Source organism: Dermacentor silvarum, chromosome 11 (assembly GCF_013339745.2).
Source record: "Dermacentor silvarum isolate Dsil-2018 chromosome 11, BIME_Dsil_1.4, whole genome shotgun sequence".
Lineage (NCBI taxonomy): Eukaryota > Metazoa > Arthropoda > Arachnida > Ixodida > Ixodidae > Dermacentor > Dermacentor silvarum.
Genome location: NC_051164.1, coordinates 104,848,153 through 104,861,607, shown reverse-complemented (window position 1 = coordinate 104,861,607; position 13,455 = coordinate 104,848,153). Strand labels below are relative to the sequence as shown.

At 45.4% G+C, this 13,455-nt stretch overlaps 1 protein-coding gene across 2 annotated transcripts in view; it reads right to left on the bottom strand.

Annotated features, from left to right (window-relative positions):
* Positions 1–8,426: 8,426 nt before the first annotated feature.
* LOC119433019 (A disintegrin and metalloproteinase with thrombospondin motifs adt-1) overlaps positions 8,427–13,455 on the bottom strand; it is a 56,697-nt gene continuing 51,668 nt past the window's right edge. Inside the window, exons 17-18 of one of the 2 annotated variants that reach the window (XM_049658622.1) lie at positions 11,596–11,707; positions 8,427–10,895 (exon numbers count right to left, since the gene is read on the bottom strand). In XM_049658622.1, the coding sequence (XP_049514579.1) occupies positions 10,456–10,895; positions 11,596–11,707 (552 nt within the window). In that variant the 3' untranslated portion in view covers positions 8,427–10,455. The remainder of the gene's footprint in view (positions 10,896–11,595; positions 11,708–13,455) is intronic. The other variant, XM_037700170.2, reaches the window with a different exon arrangement.

The window sequence follows — 13,455 nt, the reverse complement described above, 5'->3', positions numbered from 1 at the left end:
TTCTATTGCATGTAAAGCAAGGCATTTCAATACTAAAAAAAAAAAAAAGAGTCAAAAATGCTAATTTCTATACTGGGTCTGCCGTTTGGGATACCCTCCATGGTTAAAGACAAATCAACGTGATTGTGCACTTGTGCGGTGACAAAGTACGCAGCCCCTTCTAAATCGCCATCGGTCGCAGGATGGAATCCCCGCCGCGGCGGCCGCATTTCGATGGAGGCGAAATGCAAAAACGCCCGTGTGCTTGCGTTGTAGTGCACGTTAAAGAACCCCAGGTGGTCGAAATTAACCCGGAGCCCTCCACTACGACGTGCCTCATAATAAGAACTGGTTTTGGCACGTTAAACCCCAGAAAAGAACAATATATCGTTCGTTTCTAGAGCGTACTGCTTCCATGGAATAAAAAGCTAGTAATCGCAATAATAATAATAATAATCATAAAAAACGCTTCAGATCTTCTAATTTCTATATTGAGTCTATCGTTTGCGCGATACGCTAGGGTTGGCGCAACGCCATTGCGATCGTATACTTCTGCGCTGACAAATTATCGGCCCATTCTGCGATCAATTCGCGGAATTTCCGTGGGAGGAAAGATTCACATATATCCCAAGTATCGTGATTTGGCGTGCGTTATAAAGGGGCAGGTGGCCAAAATTATAGCAAAGTCTTCCAGACCAATCCCCCCTCCCTCCACCCTTCTTCATCTATAACGTCTATCACAACCCGGGTGTTACTTTGAGACACGTGGGTATCGCGAGATATGAAGCGTATACGCTTCCTTTCGCCTGACTCATGTTTTCGCCCTTCCTCAGCGCAGGGTAGCAAACTCGTCTCATCCTGATTATTCTCCCTGCTCCTTTTCCCTTATGATTTCTGTCTCTTTTGCCTCATCGATGGAATGACGCACTTCGCATTTGCTGTCATTCTCTGTAATGCGACTGCCAGTACATTTGTCCAACCATCGGTATCAGTGGTGTAACTTTAGAGGCCATTATTTCGTTCGTTGTAACAAAGCACACAAACGAAGGGCATTTCATTAATGGAGAGACCCGTGACACCTTCGTCACTGTTTGCGTCACCCCTCCCCCTCTCCTCTCTCTCTCACACACACACACACACACACACACACACACACACACACACACACACACACACACACACACACACACACACACACACACACACACACACGCACACACACACACACACACACACACGTACATATAACCCAATGTTGTCAGTAAAAAAAAACAACTAATTCTGATTCGGGAGACGATGCTAGCAGCACAACGCACGCACACACAGCGAAATGCTGTCATTAGAAAACTGAAACATTCTGCCAAAATACCGCGCAGTCCTTGGCTGCGATTTTGTTTACGATAAATCTCGTACGGTTCTACCCGACATTTCTTCTCGCAACTGAATATCACAGTCCGATCTACCGCTCGGTCCACAAACAGACGCATTTCGCTCTTTCTTTTTTTTTCCTTTCCAGGAATCGCCACGTGTGTCCCTAATGCCTGCATTTGTCCCTGCGGTGTGCAACTTGCGTGCGGCCTTTTGTGGCCGAACGCGGTTCGTTACCCCATTGTGCCGCGCGCAACTCGGATCGCGAACTGCGAGCCCTTCTTTCTGAGGACACGAAGCCAAAGCCGTATAACCCAACGGCAGTTGGGCGGCGGCGTGACCGCGGCAGCGGATTATCGCGCGTGTGTAGCACGCGACTCGGTGTATGTTGTGTTCCTTTGGCGGCGATTTGACGGTCAGCTCGCGCCGCGAGAATTCCGTGCCTGGCCAGTTGGCCGAGGTCGTATATACGAGTACGAGGAAACGAGAGAAAGGCTGCGAGTCAGCGCAGAACGCGGGTCGGTGGGAGGGTACGGTTATGCACAGGCGCCGGTGGTCCGGTTTCTTCCTGCGGGGATGACAGTGCTTATATTGTCACGGGACAGTTATCCAAGCACGCGCGACGCAGCGGAAGAAAGACGATGAAGGCGTGCCTCGGCTCGTGCGTGGATTTCGCGATATCGCCTGTTGTACAGTCAACCCCAAAAGTTTACGGATCACGGGGTCTCAGAAAACGTTCCATTACCGAGCAGCCTGTAGCAGTAGCCAGTAAAACTCTATACGACAATGTTGTTAGCATATTCTAGTCGAGGCCCGAAATGCAAATACCATGCTGCGGAGATATTCAGCTTTTTATCAGATTTCATGGTCCGCAATATTTGTGGTTGACTGTGCATACGCTACTATAAATACACATTTCTCCTCTCGCGTTCCTTGTTACGTTTTGGTGGAAGTGCTTGAATAACTATCCCCGTGACACGTGTCAATATTACGTCGACACGGAGGAAAACTCTCGGATTCCAATGATAGCCACCGGTCCCACGGAGTGATGAACAGCGATATATGGCAAGGAATGTCGCGGAAGCTGATGTTTCGACAAGGGGAGTTGTCTTCTCCCTGAAGAAGCTAAGTCGCCTTGTCGAAACGTTTCCGCCAGCGACATCCTTTGTTGTATCTCTGCTGATCACGCCATGTCTCCATCTTCATGTGAAATTCTGTCCTGTTTGTGTTCCGGTCCATGGAGTCATTTACTGCCTTAGAACGTAGATACGAAGCTTACCCGATGCTGGTAAGTGTGCCAATCACCTTCAACGTCCCCAATTTTTTTTTAATTTCTTAAACTGTAGCGCAAATTCCTAAAAACTGAACGAAGCTTTGTGCCAATGTCTTCTAATGGTTATAATACTCCTTCAAATCTTTTGCAAAACTTGTTTAGTTACCCTACTCTGCACTGTCTTTTTACCCCATTTTACCTTTCTGAAACAAACTTGAATTGTTTTCGGCCCCTCTGTCTACATTTTGCATAGCTGTTGGAGGAAAAACTTGTTACTGCAAGCGTATGAAAAACAATGTTTTTAAAGCTACATCATCTGGTTGCTAAACAAAGTCGACTATGATACACGGGACACACAACCAAAGATCTGGTCTGGCCTCCCAGGTCTTATACATTCAAGGGACCACGGAATGCATTTCGCCACCTGCAAGTCAGTGTCACCAGCTGTATATATTTACATAAACACGAAAGGGAGAACTGTCATAATACCCCGACTGAATAACCCGACTGTGGCACGAAGGTACAGAGTAAACATAATAGGGAATTTTCGGAAACCTTCAATAAAACTTCATCCAGCTTGAAGGCTTCCACAGAAGTGATTTCCCCATACCTATATATAATATTGATGTCGACAAAGCGTCAAAAGAAATAAGCGTTTTCTCTTTCTGTCTCCTTTAAAGCTTCTCGCCAAATAACGAACAAAATAATAATAAAAAAAGGTTTAGCGGTCGCCAGAATTCCTCGGTGCTCTTCCCCGAATAAATCTCGCAATTATTCTTTTCGCAGGAATTTCCAAAACGTCCTTTATTCAACCGCACAGCAAATGGGAAAACCAAGCCGCACGCAATAATCATCGTTGTGTAACGCGAAAGACGTTGCGAACTGCTCACTTTTATAAACCGTGCACTTTTTTCACATGAAAAGCAGCATGGTAAAAGTGAAGATGCATTTCCGTCTGATGAAGTTGAGGGTTATCAATGAGGGTAGGGATTTGGCGCCTTCCCTGTGAGTTCCATTTACAGCGTCATGCAATAAAGGCGATTCAGGTGGACAATATTGAAGAGATATCCAGCAAGGCCACATTGAAATATTGCTCCTACACCTTGCGACAAAACTAACTAGATCAAAAATACGAATGGGAAACTTGAAGGAAGGCATTATGTTAATCATTTCTTTCCCCGTGCCTGTTAATATGAACAGGACCATTCTTTTACAGTTGGTATAAATGACGGCGCCAAATACGACGATAGTACTCTCTTAGCATGCTCAGCAAAGACTCGTTCCTTTTGGCTAATAAGTAGCCATATTTCTCTTTTCTTCACCCTTACTCCGCTGCAACTAACAATGTCATGTATAAGTTGAAAGGCTTTCCCAAAATAGACTTGGTGCGCGCGTGGCTTTGACAGGATAGACGATGAGACGAATTGCCTGTTCCTGCAGGTCATGTAAATCTTTTTACTGGAACTTGCAGCTGCTGTAGGAACGTGCAGCTACCGCCTTCAAAGACGGCCGACGGGCGGGAGGAATCAAGAATCACGACTCCTCGTGGGCCAAACATTTGAATGCCGCAGTCAAAGGCGCGCGTATCTTCGGCGCGTTGCTATTCATGTTCTCTTACACGCGCGCATGTCCGACCAGCTGAATGACACGCATTTACGGCACGCGTGTGTTTGTAAATCAAGGGTAACACTTCTTACCGCCCCTCAGCCAGACGTGGCATCCTGCCTTTAGAGGATAGTCGTTTGACTATATCGGAAATGAATGAAACGCAAATGAATGAAACGACATAGCAAATCAGTTTACGCGTGTATTACTCCAGCCTGCCAATTGTCGATCGCGCGTTATGGTTGACGGTTAGTGTCAAAGCGCGAGACACGACACCCGTTCCCAGAGCGAAGGTAGAAACCTTATGAAAGAGCGCGTGTTGTGAGTCAAGTAGGGTTTTCAATCAACACATGGAAACATACCTAGCATACGCTGGAAAGATTGGATTTTGGCATCGTCGTACGCGTGCGCATATAATTGCGGTGCTAGTCGGGTAGAGTCATCATCATCATCATCCAACAGCAAATGTAAAAACTTTATGAAAGAGGGCGTGTTGTAAGTCATGTAGGGGTTTTCAGTCAGCACATGAAAACATACCTAGCATACACTGGAAAAATTGGATTTTGGCATCATCGTAAAAGTACGCATGTACTTGCTGCAGTGTTGCTCTATTAGAGTTATCATCATCATCATAATCAGCCTATTGTTATGTCTCTGATTGTTTTATATCTTTGATAGGTTGCGGTGGTAAGCACAAGCGCTCGCAGTTATATTTTTTTTGGAGGAAAAGCCCCAATAGCGACACTTTCCTGTCCAAGATGTTTGCCACTTGCGTTTGGTCACACGAAGTAGCCGAAAGTCGGCATGCAAAGAGTTGCGATTTGACTTGACGTTATGATAAATTGATGAAGTGCGTCCGGCGTCTACAGGTCATTACAGGTGCTGACCGCTGTCCAATGTTGGACGAAAACTCGTCAGGCGAGCGTGGTACATGTCCGAAACAAAACGAGCACTTGAAAAGTATAGAAAAAAAATGACTGGTGAGCTTTTTTTTTTTTTTTGCAAGTCCTTGTGAATCCACTGCCCAGAGCTTCCTGCAGAGCGTACTACAGCACATCTTTTACACAGTAGAGAGCATGAGAACCAAAATGGTGGCAAGTAAAATGTTGGATTGTTAATCGGATCGAGTTTTGCCTTGTGGTGAAGACGTTTGAAGATAGTTGCATGAAAGATGCGCATACGACGTGGCTGATGTCTCACAGTTGAATTCGTAGTTTACGTGACGGTAGTTTATTTGAATTTAACTGAAACGCAAGTGAGCAAGTGAATGAATGAATGAATGAAGCAAGGAAGGGTGGAAGGAAGGAAACGCCCTTATATTGGTTTTTTGAAGGCGTGAGTTTTTCCGAAGGCTGTCACACAGTCAACTCATGGGAGATTGAAATTCTGTGGTAGCAGATGAGATATACAAATCCTCATTCTAAAATCAAATGCTTGAACGGTCTATTGGATCAATCTTATTTTTAGCTAAGGCTGGTGCATTTATTTACACCAAACCAATTAAAACGCCAATTTAAAGTAAACGTATGAAGTTCTGGTTGCCTTGTGCTTACTGTAGAATCTTAATACAATATCGAGGAAAGTTACTAAGGTCAAGAGTGTTTTAAAATTTGGCAAATCCAACAAACGCCACGGCTTATAAATACGCCTGCTCACCCACGACAATAAAAGCGTTTAATTGTACCTCCTGATAAAGGCCAAGAATACGGTTGCACTCTCCTGCATTCGCGAAAACAAACTGTACATGACACCCTTCAAGTTTTTGTTTTACGGCAGCTTCGAATGAAAGTTGATTGGAGCTACCAAAAGTCTTTCTTTCCTTTCCCCTGCCATTATTTCATATAGTATGCACATTTATATATGTGGTAGAATATTCTTTTTGACTATGGCAAAACTCGATTGCGGTTAGCGCATGAAGGCCCATGAATGTCACATCTGGCGTTAAGTAACTGCTCTACATACCCTTCCTCGAAACAGATATGCCGAGAAATGTAAATCTCGAGACCTGACAGACACTATAGAATGCTCTAGCGCATGCAGACATTATAGCATCTTTCTGAAATTCGGCTATGGGGAGTAAAATGCGGATCAATGGTGACAGGCGCATTTACCTGGTTAAATATCTGCAATAACTGGCGCCTCGTTAGATACAAAAAGTGTTTCTGATATCCCCTGTCAAGCGTTGGCTTTCACGTCCAGTCGGCTTTCAGCTCACGGTCCCCGGTTACTGCTTGCTGTATAGGAAGAATTCAGTTCGTCACCGGTTTAGATCTTTTGCTGTGAGTGGCTGCGACCCTGTAGTGAGGTACGCGTATATTAATCGTTATTCAGTTGTTATTTAAAATGCTTCATGTGCTGTTAAAGAGACCGCAATAGAACGTTAGCCATAAAGCTTTAAATGCGCATTGAAAGGAGGCTCTGAATTGGTTCTGCATGTTTCTTTTTGCTGTTAAACAAAACTTGTTGAAAACATGACAATCAATAAATTAATTAAAAAAATGGTGAGGTCCTAGAAAAAAAAAAGTCGTCGGCCATTCCCCTCTGTGGGTGGTTGACCAGCGAAGCTGTATAAAATCACCGCAGGTTCTATTCAGAGAGAGACTTTTAAGAGAAGACATTATATATATATATATATATATATATATATGGTGTCCCAGCTATCACGCAGCACGATCTTACAAAAGAGGAACGGCTTTACGCGAAGCAAACCTAGTGCGTATTGTTTCCAATACAGTGAAGTAGCCGATAGTAATTTTTTCGTTACTGAGATTTACTTCGCTACATTGTAATTAATTATCTAACTCGAGAAGTACTGTCCTATATATCTAAGTGTCAATGAGAAAATTGTAGAGGGACAGGAAAAACACATGTGTTTTTCCGAGTGTGAAAGGAGCCCGCGAATACACGCAGAATTGTCCGCGCGACAGGTCACTCGGGGACACTTTGCGTCTATTCGCGGCTTTCATTCACGCTCGGAAAAACACTTTTATGTCGCACGTACTGAGCAACAGAAAGCTGTAGCGGGAGTTTTTCACGTTGCTCTACAATTTTCTCATTGACACTTTGATAATTCGGACAGTATTTCTCGAGTTAGATAATTAATTACAATTAGCTAATTAAATCTCAGTAACGAAAACATTACTGCCGACTACTCCACTGCACTGGAAACAATACGCACTAGGTTTGCTTCGCGTAACGGTGTTCTTTTTTTAAAATCGTGCTGCGTGATAGCTGGGACACCCTGTATATATATAACATAGTTTTCTCTTTTGACGTCTCATTTATTCCGTAACGCACGTGACGACGGCTTTATGGTCACTGTGATAGACGGCCCTGGGCTCTGCGAAGACACTAGAAAGGTGACACTAGAATAGACACTAGACACTAGAAACGTTGCCGCTCGAGCCGAAATGACAATCGAGAAAGTATCTTTGGAACCTGGCGTATGCGCCCTTGAAATCTTCCAAGTTGCACCTTGGCGCCGAAGGCGCTTTGCGGCATTCTCTGACTCACGATATGCGTCATCGGTTCTCGCTCGTCGCTTACGTGCCGCTGACGTGGGCAGTGACACGAGCGCGTTCGCATAGTTGCGCCTAAAGGGGCGCCAACCCTTTCCCCTTGGTTACCTTATCAGGCGCACACTACGTCACGCACTACGTCATACATTCACAGGGACACATCATTTTAGACACAGGTGGCCGTTAAATCGAGCTCCGACGCGAGCGGTGATATGCGTTCGCTTTTGTTGTTGGCTCTTTCACTCAATTTTGGGGAAGAGTTTTAGGGGCAGTTTTTCCGCGCTGACAGTTACTTTTTTCGCGCGGACGCCATAAAATCCCGGATTTTAGCCGTAGACCACTTCGCTATAAAAGTTTTTTAGAATGTTGCTTTCCGAGGCTGAAGTGCGACCTTACCGGGAGTTCCGAAATCTTTAGTTAAGCTGCGTCGTTAAAAGTGAATGATTTACTTGCTCGTATGAGAAGTATGTACAGCCAAGCCGAAATAAGATGAACATCGAACTGAAGGACAAGTACAAGCCAATAACAACAACAAGAAAAACGTGGCAGGATATATTAACGGCACCAAGCTTACTGCAACCCAGATGCGTGTGTCTTCTATAAACCTGCAGACTTGTGACAACCCCTGGTAACAAGCGGCATTGTCAGAAGTCTTTCAACCCAGGGAAACCAGAAGGAAAGTACACTCCTTGTTTATTTACAAAGTAAAGACACACAAAAAACAACAGTACAAAGGCTTGGAATGTGCTTCTTGATACAAAGCAGACTAGATTAACTTGGAGGTTCTTGTTTGACACCATAGTGACGGGGTTTTGGTTCAAAGCACATAAAGTGTCTGGAGGCCAGTGGTGTTACCTTTCTCTGGTTGTCACTTTTCTTGCTTGCCGCCTTCGCCGTCTCATGCAGTCATTGAATGGTAGGTCGCCTGTGCTTGTTTATTTGTGAATGACGCCTGCGTTCGTCGTGCACAGAGGAGACGTGTCCTGGAGGTTTCTCTCATGCAGGAGTGCCGTCACAGCTCCTCGTTCGCGCGAGCATCACAACCGCCCGAGTAACGCACCGACTGCTCCTTATCAGGACTTATCAGCAAGCTTATCAACAGCATCGGTGTTATTCCTCTAATGTTTCCATAGTTTCAATTGCTCTTTGTTATTCAGGCTTCGAGGAAATTTAAAAAGTGTGGCTGGCAATGTAAAGTTTGTTCCTTCTACATACATATCGGAATATTGAATTCGCACTGCATGACGTGACATGAACTCAGAAGCGTTAGCGCCACCATATTTCTAATGATCGTTCTTTCTTCGGTTCCTTGGCACATGAGATGAAATACTTACATCGCGCTAAGGATATTGTTTCGCAGGACAATTTGGACGTTTTGAACAAAGGCACCTAAGTGCAGGTTGTGAAATCTCGCGGTAAAACGCGCTGTCTCTTGCATACAAACGCGTCAGCCCCAAAGTTCAGCCATCAGTTTCCATCGGAAAAATAGTGGCCACACGTCATAGAGCACAGCCAAGCATTTCGAAACTGCAAGCCAAGTACTTGCACGGGATGATCGGTTGAGGCCGCTGGCTCGAAGTACAGCTTATTCATCCTGGTTTCAGGGGCAACACGTGATGTGTATTTTCGTAGCTACGGGAGTTGCAGATCATTCACATTGTAGGTCATTTTAGTTTGCGAAAATAAAAAGAAAAGCGTTCGACAACCAAGTATCCTGAACTCGAAAAAGAAGAGAGTAAAAAACTTACGACACCCGAATAGCGTTCTAATCTTCTCTTGAGCGTGCCTGCAAGCGTCAAGGCACCTAAGTTAAGATATCGCTGACCGCTGGTTTATCTCTCGCAAATGAAGCCGTTGCCATTTCTATGTTACTTAAGTGCATATTCTGTTTGGCTCCTTCTCGACTCATATAAAGATCTGAAGCGTATTAGATGGTGTGTTAGCGAGGCACCGAAGAGGCGCACTTCACAACATATTATGCTGCGCTGCACGATCATGAAGTTGGGTTAGCACGATCAGTTGCGTTGTGTTATATAATAGTCGCAGAATTTGTTTAAATTACCCTTGGTCTATGGAAGGCATTATTACGTTGGGTTGTCCAGCATAACTATCATAATCATCAATGGCAATGTGAAGAACTGATATTTTGCTTCGAGAAACTAAAGCGGAGGTTTGCGTGATTAAATGCCACCAGTAGTTTCAACCAGTGGAAAATGCGTCTAGTCCACAATCGGCTCTTGGCTCGCTCGCTATTGTATGACGTAGGCTTTGTCCACATACACTTTGTCGTTAGAGCGTCTGAAATGACTAAACCTATGAAAATACCTCAAATTAGTCATGGTATGATGCTTTTTGAGCTTCTCACGCAGAGGCGTGTAACATTTGCCCACGTACTGCCGGTACTCTCCTGGTCGATGACATTCGCGAAACATTTGAGCCTGCAGAAACACCTGTAGTTGGCTAACACGTAGTATCATCTAGGTCTTCCAAACGTTGTGATGCCGTCTTAGACCGTGCACTCTCTGTCTGCGTAGATAAAACTTGTGCAAAGTCCCTATTAGAATGCTTCTAGTTGTCCAGCATATAGTGTAATCTAGAGTTTCATGTGGCCTGCCATAGTCACTGTCCGCCTACTCCTGGTCGTCTGGCAGACTTTGAACGCCTCAAAAGTTCGAATCTGCTAAAGTCGCTCCAGTTTTCTACCGTATAGTATTATCTAGGCTTGTCGGATATCGTGACGTAATCTTTGTCCGCGTATTCTTGGTCTTCTGCGTCGTCGGAGCCCGCGCCTGCACTCGTCGTCTGAACGACGCCGACAGGTCGCGAAGAGTCTTCCTCGTAGATGAATGCAGCGTCGTAGATGGGTGACGGGGGCGCCCGCAGCGACGATAGGGGACGAGCATTCTGAAGACGTGGCTCGACGTCCACGTCTTGAAGGAGCCACAGGGCGCGTCCTTTGGACGAGGACGTCTTCGGCGGCTCGGCTTGGCACACGTGGTTCTGGCAGTAGAAGTCCTGGCGTCCGTCATTGTGGCACCAGGTGCCGTCCGGGAAGAAGGATCCGCCGAGGTCGTTCAGTTCGGTCCGCGGCGTGTACCAGGGCCCGTTCGTGATTTTGCAGTAGACGGCGCACGCCTGCCAGGGTCGGGCTGCTTCGTGAGAAGGAGAGAGAAGAGTTGCGCGCGAATCAGAGATCTTATATGGGCAGCACCAGGATAACACTGAATGATGGCGCGCGGTGAGGAGTGTGTACCATGTGCTTCTTCTCTTTTTGCCTGCATTACGCAATATTGTTCGCACACGATTGTTTTACTTATGGCTTCACTACAGAGCTATGCTGATGAAAGTGATCTCCATCATGTTCAAGGTGACAACCTGAAAAACACAAGGAAGCTGGGCCAACATTGAGATTAATTAAGTTCTGGCTACTGAGAACGTTACCGATGATAGGTACAAATGAATACATGCTCACACAGTCCATGTATATATGTTCATGTCTGCACATACATGTTCGCCTATTTATCTCATTTACGCCACCTAAATACGCGTACAGTTCTGCCATTTTTCATTTATACAAGTCGTGTTGTAGCGACACTCAACTTAGGTAGCGGAGATTGTCGTTGATCTGAATAGCTTCACTTAGTTAGAAAAGCGTCCGCTGATTAAAATGTACTCATAGGCTGGTTAGTTTGACTTAGTGATATTTTTCAGCACAAAGAAGGAACGACCGAATAGACGAGACAGCGCTTTGTGTTGCCATTGTCTTGTCTATTCGGTTGTGCTGTGTTTGCACTAGAAAACGGCACTAAGTTAACTGACACTTTGCCTGATCTTACAGTGAGTCACACTTACTCGGGTTGTGCCTGACTTGGGCTCCTTTCGAGGATAGGTCCTGGACAAGGGTCTTCCATTCTGCGCACTTGCGACTTGCGTAGACCACAGGGTTCTCCCGACGCTGGCAGATCTGCGCAGAATTGTTCGCGAATACTTTATACCTGAAATAAGAATCTTTGCCATCTTGGAAAGCCACGAGTGAACACCTCGTTCCCTCGATTAAATTATGTAACCAGGAGAGCTATCAGTTGTGGAAAAAAAGAACGCAAATTATTGTGAGCCCATCGTTCTCTGGGTCTGTTTAGGTACGCAAGGAAGGGGCCACTCATTAAAACAAAATGAAAGAAGCCCGTTCCGGCGATAATCATTTCAAGTCGTCAACAGAAAGAGCACTGGGAAGTGGCTAACTATTGGGAGCGCGATTCGGTAAACATAATATGTAACAGATATAAATAGATTTGTACTAAATATAACAAAATACAATAAACGACACACATGCAAGCTAGCAGTTTTATCGGGTGCTGCTGTAATGCGGTAAACCTAACAGATATGTTTGGTTTTGTACAAATGCTGCGTGATTTAGAGCAATTTACCGAAATGGTGTAAGCAACCACAGATATACAGATTGATTAGGCTCGTAAGAGCTGAGACGTGAGGCCCGTCCTTTGAAGGTAAGTAAAGTGAATAAGCACTATCTTGCTTGCTCTCCCGATGCCCTGCAACTTCCGCGCTGACCGCTCTTGAAGCACATCATTTCATAGCATAAATGAGAGGCACTGTTTGGGTTTGTCGCATAACGACTGTTTGTAAACTTCGGCGCCTGAAGCTGTCCCCCCGCCCACACACACACACGTAATCATGTGTCAATACACAGAAGGTTTCGTCCATCCCAGAGTGGTCTCGAAACATTTGGCAAACACTGCAGCTTTGTCTCAGATGCTCATCGCTGCAGACAGCGCCGAATATACTATAGGACGAACAAATGTGTACGTGCATTAGCTACTCTCGATGTCCTGAAGAGCGTAACATGTACGCATAATACAGAACTCGATACTTAGGGCACTCGCGTAGGCGAAGGTAAGATTCAGCATCTCCAAGGATGAGCATTAATCATGTGGGACAGGTTAAGCTGTAAAATCGTAATTAGAAGCTCGACGTGTGCCAAGTGAAAACTATTAGTACCATTTACTGTTCGTGTAATAAAGAGCCCGAATGAGGCACCAGCGAACGGAACAGAATGCACAATGCCTTATTGCGTCATCACATTTGCCTACGACCCGACGTTCTATCGTATCCATCTGCGTAACTCGCGTAATGAACAACTTCACCAGTTGCTCGCGTGGTTGGCAACGCAATACAGCGTACGTTTTCCTCTTTCGTATAAGATATAAAGAAACTTTAATGGCAGAAAGGTCGAGAGGTCGGCCTGAGTGAGGTTTCTCTGGCCTGCTACTCCACGCGAGGCCAGGGTCGTTCGTATAAATTTATCGCGTTTCATCACGGGTCGACAGACGCTCACTCGTTTTGCTGCGTGAACTACGTAATGCACGAGTTTAACACAAGCTATGTAATCACGGCACGGCGGGCAGCTTCTGTCATGAAACGTCAGGCTCAATCCAGCCGTCGATGGCCGCAAAAGTTCAGATCGAATGGTGTGAGAGCGGGAGAGGTCCCTACAGTTTGCCGTGGGTTTAGAGTTGCTCACTGTTTCTGTTGATTGGGTTTGACGTGGAGAGCGACACGTTGACATCGGCCGATGAAGTTGTCAGCAACTCACGTCAGTTCATACACCTTGAAAAACTGTGCTCCGGTTCTAGACTAGCGAAACGACGTCGGGGGATATAAAACTCTATGGTTTTGTTTGTGCTAGTATAAAAC